Source organism: Triturus cristatus, chromosome 3_2 (genome assembly GCF_964204655.1).
Source record: "Triturus cristatus chromosome 3_2, aTriCri1.1, whole genome shotgun sequence".
In the NCBI taxonomy this organism is placed as follows: domain Eukaryota; kingdom Metazoa; phylum Chordata; class Amphibia; order Caudata; family Salamandridae; genus Triturus; species Triturus cristatus.
The window spans coordinates 905,311,266-905,335,758 of NC_140584.1; the positions used below are offsets into that span (position 1 = coordinate 905,311,266).

The 24,493-nt window shown below is 42.1% G+C and overlaps 1 protein-coding gene across 2 annotated transcripts in view; it reads left to right on the forward strand.

Annotated features, from left to right (window-relative positions):
- Window positions 1-24,493, forward strand: part of LOC146858426 (multidrug and toxin extrusion protein 2-like) — a 722,400-nt gene that overhangs the window by 429,089 nt on the left and 268,818 nt on the right. For both annotated transcript variants that reach the window (XM_085649347.1, XM_085649348.1), the window contains one exon: window positions 15,900-16,008. In XM_085649347.1, the coding sequence (XP_085505473.1) occupies window positions 15,900-16,008 (109 nt within the window). The remainder of the gene's footprint in view (window positions 1-15,899; window positions 16,009-24,493) is intronic.

Sequence of the window (24,493 nt, forward strand, 5' to 3'; positions counted from 1 at the left end):
ACCAGCAAATAACAACCGAACGATCACCACCTGGTCCCACTCAGACCACCATTGCAATCATGTCATCCATCCAATCTAAGAAGCACACCGATCCCTGCCCCCTCCACCTCTTCAACCTCTGAACCAATCCTATCAGTACCGAACTCACCAGCATAATCAACACCTCCATCACCACAGCAACCTTCCTGGACAGATGGAAACACACAGAGGTCAGACCTCTCCTAAAGAAACTGCCGACCCCGGCAACCTAAAAAATTACCAACCGATCTCCTTGCTCCCCTACCCATCCAAAGTTCTTGAGAAAGCCATCAACCTACAGCTCACCGAATACCTGTAAGAAAATCACCTACTCTACACCTCACAGTCATGATTCCGGGCAAACCACAGCACGGTGACCGTGCTTCTCACTGCCACAGACAACATCAGAACCCTTGTTGACTGCGGAAAATCTGTGACCCTGATCCTCCTCGACCTCTGCTGCATTCAACACTGTCTCCCACCACACCCTCATCGACAGACTCTACAACTTAGGCCAGTGGTTGGCTCCCTGGAGTGCCATGAGACCTAGTGAGGGGAGCCACGCAACCAGCTTTTATTGTTGAAGGGTTTATTGGCTTCAGTTAAACTAATTAGACTTAAACGCATGATCTTGATGATTTCTTAGTGACATGCCTAAAGCTGGCAATGTAGTGCTTAAATGATGGCATGTTGAGGGAGATGATCCCCATATTTCACTGAATACTCACGCTCCAACACTCCGAAAGTAAGCAGGTGATGCCTGAATATTTTTGTTAGACTTGTTGATAGTATTGATTTTTTTTTAATGCATTTTACACTAATGCAAGGTATCCGGAAAGTAAAGTTGTCCTTTCTCTCAAACACACTAAGTGTTATTGAGTATTTTTAAGTGTTACGTATTGACATGTTATCGTGAACCATAGGTACTTCCAGTACACATACATTTCCAGACAGGCCTGCGCTCTCCATATGCACATTGAAGTAAAACACAATGTATGGCATAATGGCAACATTTGGAAGGAAGAAAGAGGCACGTTTAAAAAAAAAACTGGAATTTATTTGGCTGCATTGAATTGGAGGCAGTTTTAGGGAGGAGACAGCCAAAATAAAGTTGTTGAGACATGGGTAGAAATGGAAGTGCATGCAAATATTCTTCAAGCGCAGAAACACTTTGGCAATTGGACCTTCGTGCATACGGGTGCTATCTAGTCCTGTAAGTGGGATAAAAAAAGTTTGAGAGGGTTCTCAAAAAGACATGGGGAAAGAAGTGTAACTGGGAATATTTTATTAGAGGCGCCGCATTAGTAATACGAAACACCCTACGTATATCCTTATAATACCTTCATCAGCATCATCCCAATTATTGTCAGGGAGAAAAATGGAAGTACTCCCGAGGCCGAGCTTCCACCCCCCTACCAAAAAAATGTAACATAGTGGGGAGCCATGGCCATTAAGTCATGGGAGCCATGGTTCAAAAAGATTTGGGAGCCCCTGAGGATAGGCATACAGCAAAATGCCCTTAAGTGGATCACCTCTTTCTTGACAAAAAGCATGCAGAGCATCCGATTGCCTCCTTTCACCTCTGCACCTGAGGACATCATCTGCTTACCCCAAGAATCATCCCTCAGCCCACTCTGTTCAAAATGCACGTGACCCCCCCCTCGCAGAAGTCATCAGCTCTTACAAACTCATCATAATCTCCTACGCAGACAACACACAACTAACACCATGACGAACGTAGCCAAATGGAAGAGACAACTGCCTCATTCTCAACTCGGACAAAACCGAAGTACTGATCTTTGGGAAGAATGCCTCTATATGAGACCACAGCTGGTGGTCGACAGACCATGCACACAACCTGGGCATCCTCCTCGACAACCAACTGACCTTTAAACTACAAGTCAACACAGTCCCCGCCTCCTGCTTTCACAACCTTTGTGTACTTCGCCGAATCTTTAGATTGCTCCCTATCAACACCAGGAAGAATGCCACACAGGCCCTTGTCACCAGCCGCCTTGACTACGGCAACGACCTCTACAACAGAACCTCCACCCAGCTCCTCAGAAAACTACAGACTATACAGAACTCCGTAGCAAGACTCATCGTGTACCTTCCCAAATGCACCCACTTCTCCCCCCGCCTCAGGAACCCCCACTGGCTCACCAGCCACTAGACATGCCAGTTCAAGATCCTCACGCACGCCTACAAGGCCCTTCACGATCAAGACCCCTTCAACATCAACCATCGGCTGAACTTCTATCTGCTCGCAAGACACCTGCGCTCTCCCTGACTTGCCCTCGCTCACACCCCCCACATCGGTTGCAGCGGGAGCCCGCTCCTTCTACATCGCTGCCAAGAGCTGGCACAACCACCTCCAACCAGCACCCTCCCTGGCAGACTTTAGAATGAAACTCAAGACCTGGCTTATTGACAGAGACATGGCTACCTGAGCGCCCAGATACCCCTAGGCGTGACAGTGCTGCGCTCTACAAATGCTGATTGATTAAGCAGTGCTTCTCAGGAGAAAAACGATTTTCATTTCCCTATGCAATCAACTAATAAAAGCCTTAACCAGCTAGTATACACAACAGTATTTTCAAATAGCAACTCTTGCTACAGGGTAGTCACTTTCTGGTGGCCCTATGAACACAGAAGAAGGAAAAGTGTATCCTTCCAAAGAGAATATATCCTGTTCTGGAGAAAGGTTGAATTCCATGCCCTCTTTACCACAGGAGCCATCCTTATGAGGCACCATGGCGTTGTGTATCTTCCAAATGCAAATCTTCTTAGGTGGGCACTTCAGCAGTATTTGATAGATCAAGGACTCAGCTGACCAGAGATTAGGAGCACAGACTGTACCATAGCAGGTCCTATCCCATGCAAGAGGCAGGAGTGTGTCACTTTACTGGGTAAAGAATACGCATAGGTCCTCCTAGGATTTAGGGCACATTTTGTATGAAGCAATATACATTTGACTTAAGTCTCTTGGAGCTCATGGCAGTCACTATTCATGAAAATATTCTTTGCATTGTTAACAAATAACTCCAGCTGAAAATGTGCAATCCTGTGATCATGTACTATCTTGTCAATCAGTGAGGCACAAGATTGAGGACACTATCAATAGAAGCTCAAACGACTTGGCATTGGCTGGTTTATAAAGACTACATCTGTCAGGTGGAGACAATGTTGAGGCACACACGTTCAACAGAATCTTCTAAAACAATCCCTAATGGATTGAGACCAACTGTGGACTGAATAGCATGTCCCAAGATTTAAGATACGTCTAATTTGAATTATTTTCAAGCTACAAAAAATGCCTTTGCTCTCAGGTTTCTCCACCCAGGGTTCAGGGCACTACCCTGTGTCAGAGCAGCCGGTCACACGCTCTTCGCAACGCGCTGCCGACTACGGGCACCAACAGTTCAAGAACTACTAAGATGGCTGGCTCCCACATCGACACATGCGTGGGAGCCAGCCAGGGGCATAAAGACGCTACGGTCGCGGACGCTGACGCTTCGTGTTCCAGCATCGGGATCGAGCTCAGCTGTTCTGGTTCACTCACCTGTATTTCTGGGCCGTAGTCCTCTGCGTCGGCTTCTCTCGTGTTGGCGGCGTCTTCTACTGTGTTATCTCGATCGCGGACTGCTCCTCTCCTCATCCGATTCCAGTCTTCGTTCTTGGCACATCACGTTTTTTTCCTGCTAAACAGATTGGCAAAGCTGCATTAGTTCTATATTGACGACAGCGCTTGTTCGCTGTATTCTTTGAGCCTCATGTATTTGAGTAGTATACTTATCTGATATAAAGTCCCGCGTTGTGGAGATCGGCTCTTGAAGTTATTCTTATTTTCTTCCTGAAAATTAAGGAAATATATTTGTTAATTTTCACATTAAGGAGGAGGTTTCCTGAATTCATTATTTACGAGGCAGCCTGAACACCAGTTATATATGGTTGGTGGGTTAATGCATTACTCTTACTGCCATACTTTTGCATACTTTATTTTCCACATGATATGCACCCTATTGTCTTTTCTTTAGACGCTTATGCCCTCTCTTTCACCCCAGTGGACATAGTACTTCGTAGAAGGGAGTTATTCAGGTAGTTACATATGCATATAGATAGATGGCATATAACTCAGACTACTTACAGAGAGAACACATATTTACCTCTTACTCAGTGCGACATGGGACCTTCTGTATTCCTTGTTTTCCTTCCCTTCTTCCCCAAGTTGCTATCGATACTTTGACATGGTTGGGTGAGATCTGCATACTGGGGAAGTAGTGGACCTTTCTCCATTTCGCGACGTTCCTGCAGGACTGTAAGTAAGAACGTTACTTTCTAAACCTTGACAGAACACGAAGCCAAAAAGGGAAATAAATTTGATTTCTACCGGAGCGTCGCGGAAATGAGTCAGGTGACACTCGCAGACCTAGCACATATGCTGGGTAATCTACAGAAAGAAACCCAGGCTCTTTCAGCACGGGGAGACACTCTTCAAAGGGGCATGGGAACAGACTCTGGTTTGGGTAATAGAACAGGAATACAGTTTCCTTCTTCTCAGCCTCCTAGTACAAGCGTTCCAGCTATACAAGTAACCACTCCTCCCTTCATTCCCCTGGGATCCCGACAAGTTTGCGACTTTCATTAGTCAATGTCAACTTCACTTCATGTGTAAAGCCGCATGTTTTCTAACCGACCAAGCTAATGTAGCTTTTGTCCTGTCCTATTTAGGGGGACTCGCAGCCACTTTTTCCTTACCCCTCATAGAAAGAGATGATCCACTGCTGCTTAATTATGTCGCATTCAAGGGAGAGCTTAAGAAGCTGTTTGACAGACATTCTATTATGCAATCTTTAGACTCTGAGCTTCTAAATTTGAAACAGGGTACAAAGGATCTACCAACATATATTTCTACTTTTAATAGATTAGTAGCAGAGGGGATGGCCTGAAGAAAAATGCAGTGCTCTGTTCTACAGAGGGTTGAAGGACAAGTTAAAAGATCTTTTAGCAGTTATGTTGGACCACAGAATCTGTGAAAGAAAAAGAGGAAGATCAGAAGGACGCGTGATTGTTTATAAGGAAAAAAAACAGAAGTCGAGAGGCAACCAGAAGATCCAGAACCTATGCAAATAGGAAGTGTTAGAGGACCCATTAGTGGAGAAGAAAGGCAAAGAATGCGCAACAAAAAATTGTGTTTATATTGCGGACAACCAGGTCAATTCCTAAGAGATTGCCCTGTTAAGCCTAAGCAAAAGAAGATGTCGCAAAACTAATAAGACGGGAGTCTGCTGAGACAAAGACTTTGGGTAGTTCAGGTTTGGTTTAGTTTAGTTTTTAAATTTATAATGCGCAACAGCTACCCAAAAAGGGTTTCCCGGCGCAAAGGACAAGTCGGGGCTTAGAGGAAAACAGAAAAAAGCAGTTTATCTGTCGAATAGCCAAGTTTTTAAAGACTTGCGAAACTGAGTATAGTTCGTCTTGTTACGGAGTGCTGTGGGTAAAGAGTTCCAGGACGAGGGACCAAGGTAAGAGAAAGACTTACCGCCCATTCAGGCTAGTTTGAATTTAGGGACGACGAACCTTCCTTGGGGTGGCAGAGCGGAGATTTCGGGAAGGAAAGTAAGGACTAACCAAGGATTGAAGATAACGAGGAGCACAACAGGATTTAATTTTGTGCATATAACTCAGTACCTTGAACTTTATTCGATTTTAGGCTAATGCAGCTTGCGTCGATAGATCGAAATGGAGGTGGTCTTTGGGACTCCACACAAGTCTGACAGCAGCGTTCTGTACCATCTGTAGTCTATGGACTACAGATTTGTTTGAGCCAAGATAAGGTATGTTTCCATAGTCAAGCCTAGATGTAATTAGGGCATTGACTATGATTTTTCTGGTAGATTCCGGTAGCATCCAACAGATTTTCCTTAACCATTTGAGAATGGTGAAGCAAGTCGCTGCGACTTTGACTGATTGGGGGTGCATTCTGAGTGAGTCATCGATCGTGATACCCAGATTTCGAACTTGGGGAGAAGGGGACGGAAGATCACCCATTTCACAAGGCCAGTGTTGGGGGTTCCAGAGATCTTTGTTTTTTTCCTAACGCCTATATCTCCGTTTTCTCTCCATTTAGCTTAAGAAAATTTTGCTGCATCCAAGATGCTATTTTGTTCAAGCCAATTTTGAGAATAGAAGGAGCATTTGTATTGTGTGAGGAAAGGGAGAAAATGATTTGAGAATCATCGGCGTAAGAGACAAGGGATACCCCTGATTTCTCTGCTAACTCAGCCAGTTGTCTTACATAAAGATTGAATAACAAGGGGCTGAGGATGGATTCCTGTGGCACCCCATGGGCGAAAGAGTGGACTTCACAGCAGGCTGTTTGTGAGAAAACTTGGAAAGTGCGATTTGAAAGGAAAGCAATAAGCCAGTTTAAGGCGGGTCCGCCGATACCCTGTGATTTAAGTGTATTTATTAACACAGCATGAGACACCGTATCAAAAGCGGCGCTCAGATCTAGTAAAATGAGCGCAACGGTGTCCCCATTGTCCAAATGGTGACATATGCTTTCAGTGACCCCAAGTAAGTTTTGGTGGAGAAACCCGCTCTGAAGCCTGACTGAGAGGGATGAAGAAGTCCGTGTGTTGTCACAAACTGAGTTAAGTGCGAGTGGATATGTCTTTCCAGAATCTTTTAAAAGACAGGAAGTAGAGATATAGGGCGGTAATTACTGGACACATCAGGGTCAGCATTTGCCTTTTTAAGTAGGGGATGGATCATAGCATGTTTCCATGTTGATGTAATGATGGCTTCCTGCAGTGAGGCATTAAGGAGATCCGTTATCACAGGTAGTGACGAATAGTTCAACTGCTTTAATACTGAAACAGGTAATGGATCATTTGGAGATCCAGATTTAATGTTGTTTAAGAGTTTAGTTAAGCTTTCTGTAGTAAGTAGAGGCCAAGTCACAAGAGAATGGTCAGGGAGATCCAGTTTCTCTGCTCGATTTAGGAGTGGGTCAATAATACCGAGAGAAAGTTGAGGTGAGGGAGCAGCCGGGGGATTTCTTGCCTGTTCTAGCACAATGTCATGGTATATTTTATCAACTTTTTGAACAAAAAAAGAGGCCAAGGCATCACATTTGGGTTTAGTTAGTGCTGGAGGCTGCGCTTGAGTTTTGGAGCCCGCGAGTTCCTTGACAGTATTAAAAAGAGTCTTGGAGCAGTTAACAGCATTTACAATGGTAGTGGAAACAAAGTCTGCTCAAGCTAATTTGCAGAGTTTATGATACATTTTTAAGGCATTTTTGTTGAGCGATTTAGATAAGGAAGTGCAATTCTTACTCCACTTTCTCTCCAAAACTTTACAGTTTGCTTTTTCAATTTTCAGGGACTCATTGAACCATGGAGTTGGTGGTCAATGGTTATCAATTTTCTTGTTGGTAAGAGGTAAACAAACCTGTTTATGGCGTCTAAAAGCCAGTTTTGCACTGAAGATGATAGCTGATTTACTTGTTGCGAGGAACAAGGTTTGTGGGAGTCCAAAAAAGTATTAAGGGCAGTGATATCTAACTTTTTACAATTTCTAATTTGTGAAACTGGCGTGCTGGAAATAGATGAGGTGTGCTGGGAGTGTTAAGTTGAATTTAATAAGATAATGATCGGACCAACTTATTAGAAGGGCCGAAGAGCAAGAGATCTCGGTTAGGTTGGAGAAAATGGTGTCGAGGAAATGCCCTGCTACATGTGTAGGACCAGAATTTAGTAAATGAATATTCAAGGAAGCCAAATATGAAATAAGATTTAAGCTGTTTTTACATGCTTTATTTTCTAAATGGAGATTAATGTCTCCTAGAAGGGAGAAATTGGCTGTTTTCATAGCTAAAGGAGCTATGAGTTCAGCGAAGGTCGAGGTCCAAGATGAGGAGGAGGTAGGGGGGCGATAAACGAGTATACCAGAAAAGGTAAATTTAGGCGAAAGAGTCAACGTAAAAAAAGCAGCCTCACAATTTGGGAAAGGGAGATGTTCAAAATCGATGTAAAATCTTTCTTAAAGATAACCGCTATCCCACCCCGCATTTTCAATTTGCGATCTTTCCTCACTATGGCGTAATTTATAGGTAATGCTGCAGCAATATCTGGACCTGAACTCTCATGGAGCCAGGTCTCTATGAGGTAGACCGCATCAGGTTGGTCGTTTAATAGTAGATCAAAAATGTCTGATTTGTGTTTAGGTAAAGAGCGACAATTAATACTAATAAAAGAGAAAAGTTTATTTTGAGGAATTAATGGGTTCGAACTGGGTAATTGATTTCCCATCTTAACTTCCAGACTGGGAGAAAAACGGAAACCACAGTTTGCGCAAAGTTTCTAATTTTCTAATGAATGTGCTCTAGTGCAGTTAGGAAGCACGGGTATGTGACAGGCCATTAATTGCTCAGGGGCATACTTGAGTCTGCTAGTTTGTACCATGGTATCCAGTCTCTGAATATGAAGAGGCCCTGAGTATCTAAATGGGCGACCAGGGTTTCTGGCCCTAGGCCCGAGCCGGGCGCGGACGGGCGCAGACGGGCTTGCCTTAGGCGTGCCAGCGGCGCGCCCACTGCATGCGTCCTCTGCGCGTCGGGGCCAGCGTCCCAATTTATGCAGTTTCAGCAGCTAGATTGCTTACCACAGTGCTCGTAATGGATGCAGCCCGTTCTTCCGGTTTTGCGTCGTGTTTCCCTCCACGCAAACGGAAGAATCCGTGGTGGACCGGGAAGACGCTTAGGCTGGTTGTAAAGTGCGCTGTGCAGGTATAATGAGTGAATTTAAAAACAGTGAAAAGCTATGATTTAAAAAAGTTTCAAATTCAATTTCAAGTGACTTTCACAATTATTAGCACATTAAACATTGAAGATGAAAGGATGAAGCCCTTTACCAGGCGCTTCGTTCACCAGCTCATAAAAGACTGACCTCGTCCCTCTAAACGCGTCCGCTGCGCTTCGGGGCCAGCGTCCTAATTTATGCAGTTTCAGCAGCAAGACTGCTAACCACAGAGGGCGTAATGGAGGCAGCCCGCACTTCCGGTTTAACTGTCTCGCAAACCCAACTTGTTGTTTCATCCTCAAATCACTTCCTACTCTCTTCTCGCCTCATATGGGGAGATCAGGTTATAGATGTCCAAATAATGGTAGACTCTGGCGCCTCTGGTAATTTTATGGAACTACAATGGGCACATAGTAAGAAAATCCCTATGGTACCTAAGGTCTCTTGGGAGGAGGTCACAACTATAGATGGCAGTAGTCTTAAATCTGGTCCTGTTACACATGCTACCATTGACTTAATTCATTGAGGAGAGACATCAAGAAAATATTGCATTTGACCTTATTCAGCCTCCCCAATTCCCAGCCAAATTAGGCCTACCCTGGTTACGTCAACATAACCCCTCTATTAATTGGACAGAGATTGAGTTGATCTCTAATTCGGGGTTTTGCCAGGGACATGTGTTCCATACGTTAAAAGATTCAGAGACAGTAGGGGTACTCACTAGTTCTGACATATCCGGCTTACCTGTTATATATCACGATTTGAAAGAAGTGTTGGATGTGGAAAAGGCAACTAGCCTTCCACCTCACAGGCCTTATGATTGTAGAATCGATCTTGTACCGGGTGCCCGTATTCCCTGTAGCAGAATATATGCTTTATCCGAAAAAGAGAACATTTATTTGAGAGATTACTTGGATGGAATGCTCAGAATTGGATTTATTCGCCCTTCCAGATCACCAGCCTCCTCCTCTCTCTTTTTTTATTGCCAAACGAGATGGTGGTCTTAGATGTTGTATAGACTATAGGATGCTCAATGACGTTACAATTAAGAACAGATACATTAATCTCTTCCCTTCTTGATCAAATAAGAGGCCAAGATTTTCACCAAATTGGACTTATAAGTAGCTTATCATTTGGTAAGGATTAAAGAAGGGGATGAATGGAAAACTGCTTTCTGTACTAAATTTGGGTTGTATGAATATTTAGTCATGCCATTCGGACTCGGTAACGTCCCCACAGCCTTTCAGTTCTTTATTAATGAAGTCCTCCGGGACATGCTGTGGACCTCTTTGTAATAGCTTATGTTGACGATCTATTGATTTATTCCTCGTCCTTACAAGAACATGAAATCCATGTGAGGAAAGTCCTCGAAAGATTAAGGGACAATCATTTAATTTGCAAATTAGAGAAGTGTCAGTTTCATACCTTTCAGGTAGCCTTTCTTGGGTACATTTTGACCCAACAAGGAATCTGTATGGATCCACAAAAGGTAGAAGCCATCACTTGTTGGCAAGCACCAAAGACTGTTAGAGCTATTCAGAGCTTTCTTGGCTTTGCCAATTTTTACAGACATTTTATTGCCAACTTCTCTGAATTGGTTTCTCCAATCACCAAACTTCTCAAGAAGGGGGGTTACATTTTTGTGGACCCCTGTGGCGGAAGAGGCTTTTTGTAAATTGAAAGAGACATTTAAGCAGGCACCCATTTTGAAACATCCTGATCCTTCCTGACCCTTTGTAGTAGAGGCTGATGCCTCCCAATCTGGGGTAGGAGGGGTTCTTTCCCAGTCTGATCCAAACACAGGATGTCTTCACCCTGTGGCGTATTATTCACAGAAGTTGTTACCGGCTGAGTTAAACTATGCTGTAGGAGAAAAGGAATTGTTAGCTATAAAGGCGGCTTTTGAGGAATGGGGGCAGTATCTTTTAGGTGCTAATCACAGGATAACTGTTCTTACAGATCATCGCAACTTACAATTCCTTAAATCTGCAAAAGCCTTATCTATGAGACAGCTACGTTGGAAACAGTTTTTTAGTGAATACGACTTCATCATCCAATTTTAAGCAGGAAAGAAAAACGGGAAAGCAGATGCCCTGTCTCGATTAGGTTATGAATTAGAAGAATCCCAAATTGAGCCCCCACACATATAAGAGCGCATAATAGGAGTTCTTTGTTCTGAGGAGAAATTCCTAAACACAGTTAAGAAAGCACAAGAGTCTGTAGATTTGGAGAGTTTAGTGGGCCCAAACGAACTTGTTAAAGAACAGAATTTATTTTTTGTCCAAGGGGGTTTAGTACTTCCTACCCATGACTTACAGCAGCAGGCGTTAGAGTGGGGTCACACCCATCCTCTCTCTGGGCATACAGGATATAAAAAAACTATGGAAATCCTGAGGAGACACTTTTGGTGGCCTGGTATGGTGAGGGACATAAACCAATACATTCAAACATGTCAAGCATGTGCACAAGGAAAAGAGTCTCATCAGGCCACTGCAGGATTATTAGTTCTATTGCCCACTCCACCTAGCCCTTGGCATACAATCTCCCTTGATTTTATTGTTGAATTACCTAGAGCTACTCAAGGGAACACTACACTCCTTGTTGTGGTCGACTTATTAACTAAAATGGCTCACTTCATTCCATTGAAAGGATTACCTACTTCCAAAATGTTGGCTTCCTTGTTTCTTCAACATATAGTACGACTGCATGGTCTTCCCTCTGTTCTTGTGTCTGACAGAGGTGCTCAATTTGTATCCAAATTCTGGAGAAAGGTGTGCGATTTATTACAGATTGATGTAAGACTATCCTCTAGCCACCACCCTAAAACTGATGGCCAAACTGAGAGGGTTAACCAATGTTTTGAACAGTACAAACAGTGTCAATGTTTGCATTCTTCCTCAGACTCGGACACTATGGTGTGGATCGATGAATTTTCCTATAATAACAGTTACCATTCTTCTATTGCTTACTCTCCTTTCTACTGTACTTATGGTTTTCATCCACAAACCATGCTAACGCCTCTTTCTTCTTCCTGTTCAGTTCCTGCAGCATTAGACTTTGTAAAACACCTGCTGGACGTTCACAAAACAGCAAAGAAGAATTTAGACAAAGCTAAGGCAGGGTACAAAGAAAGAGCTGATCACCATAGACGTCAGGAACCTAAGACCTACTCAAGGAGACGAAGTATGGTTATCCACTAAGAACCTTAAGCTGAAAGTGTTCTGCAAATTTAAGCCTTGTTATATCGGTCCTTACAGGATTTGTATGGTCATAAACCCTGTTGTTGTGAAATTGAACCTTCCGGCAGCGCTAAAAGTCCATCCAGTTTTCCATGTCTCTCTTTTGAAGCCTGTTGTACCCGGTACCCGTGTAGCTGATACTCCAGCTCCGTTCTTAGTGAACAATGAACCAGAGTAAGAAGTTGAAGCTATCATTGAATCAGACGTAAACTTCAATATTTAGTACAGTGGAAAGGTTATGGGATTGACGAACGTACTTGGGAACCTGCTGGTCATGTACATGCTCCTCGTCTGTTGCGGTTGTTCCATCGTCGGTATCCTGATAAACCCAAACCAGTGGGGGGTCTTCTAGAGGGGGTGTACTGTCAGAGTTGCCGGTCACATGCTCTTCGCGACGCGCTGCAGACTACGGGCACCAACAGAACTACTAAGATGGCTGGCTCCCGCATCGAAGCATGCGCGGGAGCCACCCTGGGGCATAAAGACGCTACGATTGCGGACGCTGACGCTTCGCATTCCAGCCTCTGGATCGAGCTCAACTGTTCGGTTCACTCACCTGTATTTCCGGGCCGTAGTCCTCTGCGTCTGCTTCTCTCGTGTTTGCAACGTCTTTTACGGCATTATCTCGCTCGCCGACTGCTCCTCTCCTCATCCGATTCCAGTCTTCGTTTTTGGCACATCACGGTTGGTTCCTGCAAAACCAGGATTAGCAAAGCTGCATTACTGCTATATTGACGACAGCGCATGTTCGCTGTATTCTTTGAGCCTCATATATTTGAGTAGTATACTTATCTGATATAGAGTCCCGCGTTGTGGAGATCGGCTCTTTCTCTTGAAGGTAATTTTTATTTTCTTCCTGAAAATTAAGGAAATATATTTGTTATTTTTCACATTAAGGAGGAGGTTTCCTGAATTCATTATTAAAAGGCAGCCTGAACACCAGTTATATATGGTAGGTGGGTTAATGCATTACTCTTACTACCATAATTTTGCATACTTTATTTTCCACATGATATTCACCCTATTGTCTTTTCTTTAGACACTTATGCCCTCTTTCACCCCAGTGGACATAGTAGTTGGAAGAAGGGAGTTATTCAGTTATTCAGGTAGTTACATATGCATATAGATAGATAGCATATAACTGAGACTACTTACAGAGAGAACACATACTTACCTCTTCCTCAGTTATTCTTTTAAACAGACTTCGCTGTTGACCGACCAATCCTGATTCTGACTGGGTTGCGATGTGGCACTTTCTGTATTCCTTGTTTTCCTTCCCTTCTTCCCCAAGTTGCTATTGATACTTTGACATGGTTGGGTGAGATATACATACTGGGAAAGTAGTGGACCTTTCTCCATTTTGCGACGTTCCTGCAGGACTTTAAGTAAGAAAGTTACTTGCTAAACCTTGACACCCTGTCTATCAGTGAGTTGCCCAATGTTCTTATGGATTTTCTCCCATACTGTGGCTTTTGAAAAAACATCAGTAAGCTGAGACTTGGGGCATTATTATGACTTTAGCGGTCCTACAGCGGGCAGTGCAATGTTGCGAGTGCCCGACAGATTAGGAGTTAAACCCTAGTCTGGCGGACAGCACTGCGGCGGTCTGACAGTGGCGGTCTGTTAGGCTCATAGAAGAGCATAACATGCAGACTTCCACTCTCTGAGCACTAACTGCACCTTCCTGCATGGTGTGGCATATATGCCATACCATGCAGGAACTGTGGGTGCTAAACCAGGGAACTCTACATGTGCCCCCCGCATGCACCCCCTGGCCCACGAGTGACAGGGGCCCATGTTAGGGCCTCCTTTGTTGCCTCTCCACAACAGTTTTCATTGCGGGCTCACCGCCATGAAAAGGGCGGTGGACAGCAACTCCTAATATGCTTGGCAGTGAAGCAGCAAAAGATACACAAATGATGGACAGAATGCAGAACACATCAAAACATTCAGCCCCTGTCAAGAGATATGGGTAAAATCCACCGTTCTTTTGCTCACCACAACACCCCAGTTTAGACCCAGCCATATGCAAATAAGTCTTGACCCTGTGCCTCATGGGAACAGTGCCGGCCCGAACAGCTAAGCCAGGTCCTCTCTGGACCGGAAACAAGCATCCCAGGACCGCTCATCAGCCAGGCTAGCTTGAATCCAGTGGCCCAATGAGCCCGGTACCCACGTCTGGGCATACCCGGCGCACTTAGTGCGAGAAAGTAAAAGATACACAAATGATGGATGGAATGCAGAACAAATCAAAAAATTCACCCCACCCCCAGTCAAGCAATCTGGGTTCAAGCTATTCTTTTGCTCACCAAGCCACCCCAGTTTAGACCCAGCCATATGCAAATCAGTCTTGACCCTGTGCCTCATGGTATGCCAGTTGCTAATTGTGCATAGTATTGTGCGATGTTACAAGTACATGTATCCTAGGAGTTCCCTATTTTACCTGACAACCTGTTGCAGCTTGGGTTGCCATCTATTCTACAATAGTTACCATAACACCAGTTGTGAAGGAATGGGAGGAATGTATTTTTCTTAATCCCTTTTTACTCGATCATACGAAAGCAAAATCTTCGAGGTAAGTTAGGTACCCACCTAAGCTAAGTGTTTCCTTCGCAGGAGAGAGTGGACATCATCACTGGAAAGTGCAGTCACTTGCAAAGAGATTTGTGCCCAACAGCAAGACAGATCTAATTTCTTGTGGGTTCAATGACATTGCATGTTCATTATTTCAAAGGTGATATTTCAGTTGAGACCTCTCCCAAAATATTTGGAAGATGAATGGTCTTAAGCACAAGGCAATTGAAATGGCAAGGTTAACCAGATCCAGTCAGCTAGGCAATCTCTTGGGTTTGGTCTCATCCAAAAAACATTTTAAAGGGGCTTTATTTTCATCAAGACCTTCTTACATAGACTAGTATCAGAAGCATCGCTTTTGGGATGCAGAGTGCATTTAGGTGCGCTCTCAGTGCACAGTCTTCAGTCGGACAAGGAGACTTAGTGTCACATCAACATTCTAGATTTCAGGCCAGTTCTTTAGCCCTAAAGGTCTTCCTACCATCTCGGACGATGAACTGGATTCTTGATCAGACAGATAAGCCCACCACTAGGTCCTGTCTGAACAAACAGGGAAGTATTAAGACCAGTACTCTGCCTCTAGAAATTCTGGACTTTTTGAAGTGTGTTCTATTAAACAAGCTACAATACACCTAGAGCATATCGCGAGAGAAGGCAGCCGCGTTCTGCAGAGTGTATAAATCCATGTAGTCCACCCTTACTGTGAAATGTTCCCTTTTCAAAGATATGCAAGTCCGCTACATAGCAGTCTTTTGGCATCTTTACTAAACATTACAGTCTTGATTCAGATTTTAGAAAAAATGGCCAATTTGGTCAAGGTTTTTTACCTTATGTGATGCATATTAGTGTTATTTCATGATTCTGTCACCTACATAGTCCTGTTTACTTTAATTTATGTTCTATACTGGTATCGACTGCCTGAGTTGATACTTATGATACTTTTTAAAGAGAAAAATACTAATTCTGTTGATGTACCTTGCAGGTAGGACCATAAAAAATTATTTTTGCCAAGTCCTCTTATTTCTTCTATAAAGTATTTTGTAATCTAAGATGTGGGTGGGACTATCCAGTGTTTGTGACTTCAGTGAATATTGACGTGATTAAATACCATATTTGCAGGTAACTTTCCTTTCATGGCATTCCTACTCATAGTGCATCTACTAGATCCTATACCAAGATTCTACAGGAGTGAAATTTTCTATTTGAAATGTAATCAAAGATGGTAATAGTGTAAGATTCATTCACTTGTTTTGTTGGATTTCAGGTGCCCGTTGGTTTTAGTGTGGCTGGAAGTGTCAGGGTAGGAAACGCTCTTGGAGCTGGCAATATTCAACAGGCAAAAAGATCAGCCAGTATAGCTTTGCTGTGCACAGGTGGGTTCTTCATGAGTTTGATTTCAAGGCTACCAAGCTTCACAATTATCTTTTCCCTTTGTCACAGTCTGTTAAGTCATACTTATATTTGACAAGATTGTCTGACAAAATATTTGAGGTAAAAAAATAATTAAATGCAAAAATAAAGCCTGTACTTTGTAGGTCAAGATCAAAATATCGACTACATAGCAAAGACAAAGATAGTGTGACAAACTAGGTAATCAGATCGAAATGTTAATATTATACAATATATCAATTAAAAAAATGAAATTTACATGAAATGAGCTACAAAATGATAATTTGCAAACTAAAATGAATATTATATTTAACGTTCAATGTAACAAAATAAAATGGCATGCTGACAGCAGTTTAAGAAGATCTAATTATGCAGAAGATGCAATGAATGCGTTTCGGCTCATCCGAGCCTTGTTCACGACAAATGATGTGAATGCTCTGCTTTTAAGTACACGTTTTTTTCGGATTTCTAAAGATAGATGTAGGCTCTAACATAAGGTCATAAACTGTCGGCCGTATTTGCATGGGTATGTTACATGTATACATAAATATCATTCAAAGGAAAAATGGGGTTATTACAATGTTATAATGCAATCAATCATGATATCAACTCAGAAGTCTGCAAAATACTTGCAGTCACAGTTCTACGATTTCTAGTACTGTGAGTCACGTAACACACTGCAATGAATATCGCCTCTTTTTAGTCAAAAAGGCAGGACACTAGTACATTTCACAGATCCTTCCATCATTTAGAAAGCAAAATGTGCTAAATATAATGCACCAATTCAGTACTTGCTAAAATGTGAAGGTATACACAACATTCTACTGTATCTCTCAAGTGGGGAATAGCTAGTCCTTCTCGTTCTACCAATTGAACAAACCTATTACTAAATTCCAAAATATCAAATGAAGATTAAGTCTTGTAAATTGCACCTACTGGAGGTTTGATTTTTGTCCTGAGTTAATTAGGTCACCATATTACCCCAGTGGGTAATGCATCTGCCGGCTGGTGCCACTCTTAGTGTCCCAATCTAGAAAAGATGATGAAAAGCAGTGAATAGATTTCAACCTGCAATTAGCGTCTAATGTCAGGCCAAAAACATGCAGTGGCTAGTTAAACAGCAGACTATTTTTATAGAAAACTGTAAAATTCCTCGTCAGCATTCAGCCCCTGGGCTCTTTACTCTCTATTTCTATAAATAGGCTAGCCTCCAGTGCCGCAGCTCCAGCTCCTATGACCTCCCCTCCAACATTTGGGTGCATGTATTAAACCACTGTAACACAGTTTTGTTTCATCCCTCCCATGCCTTTTATGAAGTGGCAAATTTGTTCTCCCTTTATATTTCTTAGGGCAAAGGCATTTCAACATGTATACCACAAAACCCGTTTTGCAAGTGATTCTTTCTTTAATAGTAATACTTTTCCTGCATATAGTGTCATATGAGGTTCTGTTCTGTCTCTGTCTGGAGGCTTTTCATCTTGTACATGTTACAACAATGAGCCCCTGTTTTGTTTAAAGGTTCATATCGCTTTTAGCTAATCATTGGGCGTCTCTCGAATTTGTCGCAATAAAGGGTCACTATTGACTAAATGCCAGTGTCTATTCAATGCAGACCTCGCTAACAAGTGTTGTTTGTTAAATGTTGTTGGGGATCTGTGTTGTCCCCTTTCTCTCTTAGAACTGTTAAACTAAGATTCTTGCCTCCTGATTTTTTTACCTCTCTGTTGTGGTCAGATGGAATTTCTAGTGTGTATCCTCCTTTTCAATCTGTCATTCATTTCCTTCTCAGTTCTCTCATACCCCTTCTCAGTGCTACAGTCTCCTGGCTCTGAAAAACTCTCCAAATGGTTTCTGATGAGAGATGGGGGGCGGTGGAAGCTCTGAGCGTGTAAGGTACTATTAACCACTGTCTGCTGTCTATACAATGTCATTGTCTAGTTATGCTTCTCTACTTGTACCATTTTATCAAGAAATTCTATTTCACTATTACTTCTTTTATGGTAAACATCAGATTTAGATCATTCATAGTAGTCTCCTTCATAAATTTCTTCTCTTACCTCTGGCTACCTCTCCAAATGATGTAGAGGTCATCAGTGAATCGTTCCCAAAGGGTGATTTAATTGTACCATTTTTCCAGTGGTGGAGCCCCGATCACCTGCTCCTCCCACCAGCCCACATGCAGATTAGCATGGGTGAAGGTGAAGCATGTGCCCATCGCTGTCCCTCTGGTCTGCATGTACACGTCATTGTTAAAAGCTGACATTTTGTTAATGAGGCAAAACCATACATAACAGCATCTGAATATGTCTATTAAATTTGTTTGGTCTTATTCTCAATAAATGCTTTATGGCTTTCAAGCCATCTGAGTGTCTTATGCTTTTATAAAGCGCTGCATTATCTAAAGTTATTAACAGCATATCACTTTCCCAACTTATGTCAAAGATGCTGTGAAGGAAATCTGACGAGTCTTTTTAATGTGCAATGGTAAAATAGCCACCCTGGGATTAAGGAAAGAATAAACATATCTGACACATTTTCAAATATGCTACCCTGCACTGCAATTCTAGGGCGACCTGGGGGGTTGAAAGCATACTTGTGGACTTTCAGGATCAGTTAGAATATTGGAAATTTGGGTTATATTGTCTTAAAAACCTGCATTCATCCTCATTAATGAGACACTGGTTCACCCATAATCTCAGGCATTGATCAAACACTTCTTTTGATTTGTGGTAATTATCCATCATTATTCTCACTTAACACAACACATTCAAGTGCCTATAGGCTTCCGTAAAATACTATTCTTTCGGCCAGAGGACCACATTTCCCCTTCTCAAAGGATCTTATCACTACAGTATCACTCTTGTGTAGTCTTAGCATATTATTATACCTGTAGCTCATTGAAGGGGCCTATTATCATGGGGTGTTTGTGGGACACATTTGGACTTTAGCTTAAAGGTAGTATCCCTTTCTCCCCCCCCCCCCACCCCCCACACCTAGAATAGTTAATTCTGTAGCTAGAACAGATTTGAGATTGTAAGTTTTAATGTTTCCCTCCTGCTCTAACACTATCACATCTCGCATAAGATCTACATCTGCCACAAAGGTTGCTCTCAGTAATGCTCGTATTGCCATACCTGCTGGTACTCCTACCCTTGTTCATCCCCAACATTTTCAGTAGCTTAAATGTTCTTATATATTTATACAGGTCTACCTTGCACTGAACATTATTAAAGCATGATTCCGGACAGTATGAGAGTCCCAAATATAGAATCTGTCTCTCAGCTGTTGATAAAACTTAATTAGTGAGATGTTTTACTGTTCTTACATCTGGCGTTACTTCTTGCTAGTCCTTGTTGTTCTCTTGAACTGTCCGCCATGGTTTTCTTTTTCCCTTTCCCCTCTCCTGTTTTTTCCTTCTTTTTGTTTTCTGTAGGGTCCTATCGGTCTGTGGATTGTCCTCTGGTCCACCTGTAAAAAACTGAATTCATCAGCGATTGAGGTGCGGGTTCCTTCGTTGATCCCTAGTCTTCACATTGCTTCTTCTTGCTCTAATTCTTAGCCTGTATCTCAGCTGAAATGACTTGCTGACACATCTTGTGGTGTTTTGTTGTAGTTTCCTAATCTTTGTCTTCTTATGGATTCAAACCTTCTGGTGAACGTATATAGCTGCCCTCTCTCATAGTTCAAACATTCTCTTTGTATCTTGATTGCCTTTCTTGCTTTAATGGTCTCCTCATATTTTTTGATCCACTCCTTCATTTTTCTTCTTCTACTTTTTGATCTGTTCCTTAAATCCTTCATTTTCTGTTGCTTTTATCTGTGCTAACAGTTCGATTTTCTCAATATCAGCTACTTTAATCAAGATATTTAACATTGCTTGTGAGCTGTTCTTGTTGTGTTGAGCTGATTCTTTGGGGAGATCTGGATTAGGATATTCATAACTTGGCATGATCATTATCCTCAAGCCTCTTTGTATTCTCCCCACATCCATAATGAAGTGCCCTCCCACCATTTGAAGAGTTTTCTTTTGTCAATATCTACAAAAGTAATAACTTGCCCTTTACATCCAGGCCCAACCTGTGTCCGCTGGGGTTACCACTGGTGCAGCTCTACCTTTACTGTTACCATTTTCTATAAGTAATTAATCTGCTTCCTGCTCCCTCAATTGACATTCCTCTTTTGCCCTAATCCAATGTATCACTCACCCATGCCGCCGACCACACTGAAGAAGTCATTATTTAACTGTCAATGTTGCATCCAGTGAGTCGGGCTGTCTTCGATGGTGACCTAAATACTTCAGGATAGAAATCCTACCTTCAGTAGGTTCAATTTGCAAGACTTCATCTTCATTTGATATTTTGGAATTTTGCAATATGTTTGTTTAATTAGTAGAATGAGAAAGAATAGCCTTTCCCCACTTGGAAGGTACAGTAGATTGTTGTGCACACCTTCACATTGTAGCAAGTACTGAATAGGTGCATTAGGCTAGCGTATTTTGCTTACTTAAAGATAGAGGATCGTTGAAATTAACGAGTATCCTGTCCTTCAAGTTAAGATGTTCATTGTAGTGTGTTATGTGACTCTCAGTACTAGAATTCTTAGCACCGTGATTGTTTTTTTCTCTCCAGGCTTCTGTGTTGGTACTATCATGATTGATTGCATTATAACATTGTTTTAATCCCTTTTACCGTTGAATCATATTTACGTATACATGTAACATACCCATTCAAATATTGCCGATCATTTTTGACCTTTCGTCTGTGTCCTACATCTATGTTTAGAAATGCAGAAGCAGCTGTGAACTTAAATGAAGAGCATTCACAACATTGTTTGCTTGGACGAGCCGAAACACATTGATCACATCTTTTTCATAATTCAATCTTCCTGAACCTGCTGTTGAAGTGCCAATATTTATTGTAAGGTTGAAAGAGTTCCTGAGGATGGATATGTATATGTTAATTCTGATTTGTTTCCTTTTTTTAACTCGGTGCACTAGATCTCCTCAATGAACCATAATGTAGCATTGATTGGAGTATTTAAATGGATACTAATAAAGGATTATTAGAGTTGTGATCAAGACCTTGTATGTTGAAACACGTTGGCGTTTTGCTTGCCCCTGAGTTTTGGAATAATAAATCTTGATAATTTAGATCTTTCTGAGTGCAGCGTGCCATTGTTCTTTTTAATGCATATAAATAATTACCAATCAAAATTAATCCATAAGCAATTAGGAATATTTAGAAATGTAAAATGTTTAGCAATTAAAAATGATCAATATTTAAAACACTTCCTAACCTACTGTTTGAACAATATAACCCCCATAACACCCAGCAAATCATCTTAAAAACAAAACCAATTTCAAAGCAATTTCAAACAAGTAACAATACACATTAGTTTATTAAATAATTCTAAAAATAAATGTCAGTTAATATAAATAATTGAATGAATGAAGCAGCATTTATAGAGCGCATGGCTACCCGTAGGCATCCCAGCGCTGGGGAGTAACTGAAGCTCCAGGGAATCACTTGGGGAAGAGCCATGTTTTCAGCATATTGCGAAAGACCAGGTGATTGGGTTCCCTTCGTTGCTGAAGAGGAAGGGAGTTCCAAAGTTTGGCAGCATTATATGAGAATAGCCGAGCACCACTTATGACTCTCTGAATTCTGGGGACGACTGCCAGGTGTTGCTCATCTAAGCGTAGTCGCCTGTTAGCTCGATAGGGCTTGACCATAGAGGAGATAATCTCTGGTCCTTTCCTTCCTATCAGTTTGTGGGCAATGCATAAGGCCTTAAAGTGAACTCTCTCCTGAACGGGGATCCAATGGAGAGCCTTCAAGGCAGGTTTAGCAGTCCCCCTGAGGATCCTTGCTGCACTATTCTGTACTGGAACAATCAATAATCTAACCAATTAACAATCACAATATGGCAAATAAAATGTTCTACTAAAATAATTGTTTTTTATCAAAAAAGAGTGGATCACTTGAACCTGTTATCCAGGGTTAGGTGGTTATTCGACCGTTCTTTAACCCCTTCCATGCTCATGACGGAACGGTTCCGTCATGAGCGTCGGTTGAGCTGTGCTCATGACGGAACCGTTCCGTCATGAGCCCGCCCGCGCAAGAAACGGTCAGCACCGCGGCGGAATTCGCGCCGCATGGAAGGGGTTAAAAAACCCTCATTCACGTTTTTAGATGGTTTGTGTGGCGGTATATCTTGGTTCTCCGCCTCAATAACGTGACAGCATCATCATTGGGTTTAGTATTGTGCTACCTCCACCCGGAGGAAAACCACTGGATATTTCAGTAGTGATCAGAGATAAAAATTGAATAAAGTGCTCGTGTGTCGTTAATTGGTGTGAATTAAAAAGGATATTTCCTCATGCTACCTAGACTATAATCTTTATTGTTGTCTGGTGCATGGAAAAAGAATAAAAAATTGGGGGGAAGTTGTACAGAGAGGGCAGTTAATGTGTCCGCTGTACAATCAGTCCAAAGGGTGGGTCGACATGTTTCAGCTCTTTATGTGCCCCGTAGGGTCAGGTGAGCTTTCATCAGGACCAAGGGGTGTTGTATTACAGAGGGGTATTACCCACTCTAAAAGTGAGGAGTTCGGAATATTATTCGCTGAGCTCCTAGTGAGAGGTTGTTACCTGTGGTGGAGAGAAGGGCAAATAACATAAGGTCTGTTTGTGAACAAAAATTTTTTTTTTTTAAATACCCAAGATGAAAGACGAGGAAGAAGCAACATGGCAATTCTTTATATACAGTAAAAAGGCAAGTGGTGTTCGAACAAGCCGCTGGCTACATAGCAAGTATAAATGGCAGATCTTTGCAAAGATACCTGTATGTGTGTCAGTTATCAGGAGATTTGTCTGATTGGGCTGAGGACATTTCAGAGAGATTGCTCTTGATAGTAAAATTACGCTTTTATACATAACGTTTTGTATAGAGAATGAGTTGGGGTGAATGTTTTTTACTATGGCAAAACGTGGATTCGGACTGCTCATGTTGTCCTTGTGGTGAGGAGCACTATAAATCTCGTAAAAAGTGTATTTCAAACTGAGAAATTGTCAGTAGTATGTGCAGGAGACCGTTTCTCAGAAAGTTGCTATGTTAATTCGGTCTGTTTTCAATGAGGTAGTGGTGGCTATGGTATGTGTTGGGTTCAGATACGAGTGTTTATCTCTGAAAGGTCTATAGCCCATATTTGTTGTACACATAATGAACAGCGATATGAAAGCAGTAGCGTCATTTTTAAGCAGTAAATAGTGGCACATTTGAGCTTTATCGTTGTTGCGAGCACATAGAGCGGCATGTGATATTCAAAAAAGCGCAGACACTTGTTACTTAAAGAGCGCTTATGTCTAAAGAATCCGTTTCGGGGCTTCTAAGACCTAAACAGAACCCTTGTTTAATCTATATCACGTACTTGTTTATGATAAGCAATATGTGAGCCACAGCGTCGTTATTGAACAGTAAATAGCAATTAGTTATACTTCTGAATTTTTGTTAAAAGCACAAAGAGCGGCGTGCAACAATCACACATTAAAAAACACTTGTTACATGGACAGCACTCGTACCTTAAAGAGCTCCGTTTTGGGGCTTCCGAGGAAGAGTGGCAACGTGATCGGGCTACAAGGGAGGGGTTGGGAGGTTGGAGGAAAGAGGGGGACAATGCAAAGGAAACAGTGAACAGATTTAGAGATTCAACAAATTAAGTTTCGAGGTAACGTTACGTGTCTCCGTCTCGTGTTGTCTCCATACCGGGATTTCCGCTCTGCACGACTTGTGCTGATGCTGTCTTCCTGCTTGATGGAGACGGCCCGGTCTGGGGAGTTTTTTAAGGGATGCAGTACAAAGTGAAGAAATACTATTGGTTAGGACGGTAATGTTAAAGGCTGTTGGTTTAAACGATTTTGTCAATAAAGCCTCCATAGTCACTACACCAGTAGTCTGTAATACAGAGTGTTGCCAATATCAGAGGTGGTATACATTGATAAAAAAGAGTTGCGACTATTCCATGTTTAATAAAATGCGAGTTGACAGATGTTACGTGGAAATTAGTAATGTTTCAAAATTCATTTTGAGGTTTCAGACTGCTTAGATTGAAAGGTCTGTTATTCCTTAGGGTTCAAATAAAGATTTAAATAAAGATTTTAAAGATATGGAAACCTTTTAGGTAGCATTTGTAAAGAGTGTTATTTCTGGCGAGTAAGTAGGTGATACATTTATGATACACTCAATCAGGGGATATAGTCGTTCAGGCCTGTTATGTTTGTTTTTAAACGGTGTACCCATCTTTGTTCTTGTGTAAAGAGACGTTTCTCAACATTCCGTGACCCTGACGCCATAGACTCTATGACTATCCATTTAAGGTCGTCAAGCGTATGTGGGTGGTTGATAAAGTGGCTGCTCATCTTGGTGGTATGACGTTTACATCTGACGTTGCTTCTGTGTTCACAGATTCGCT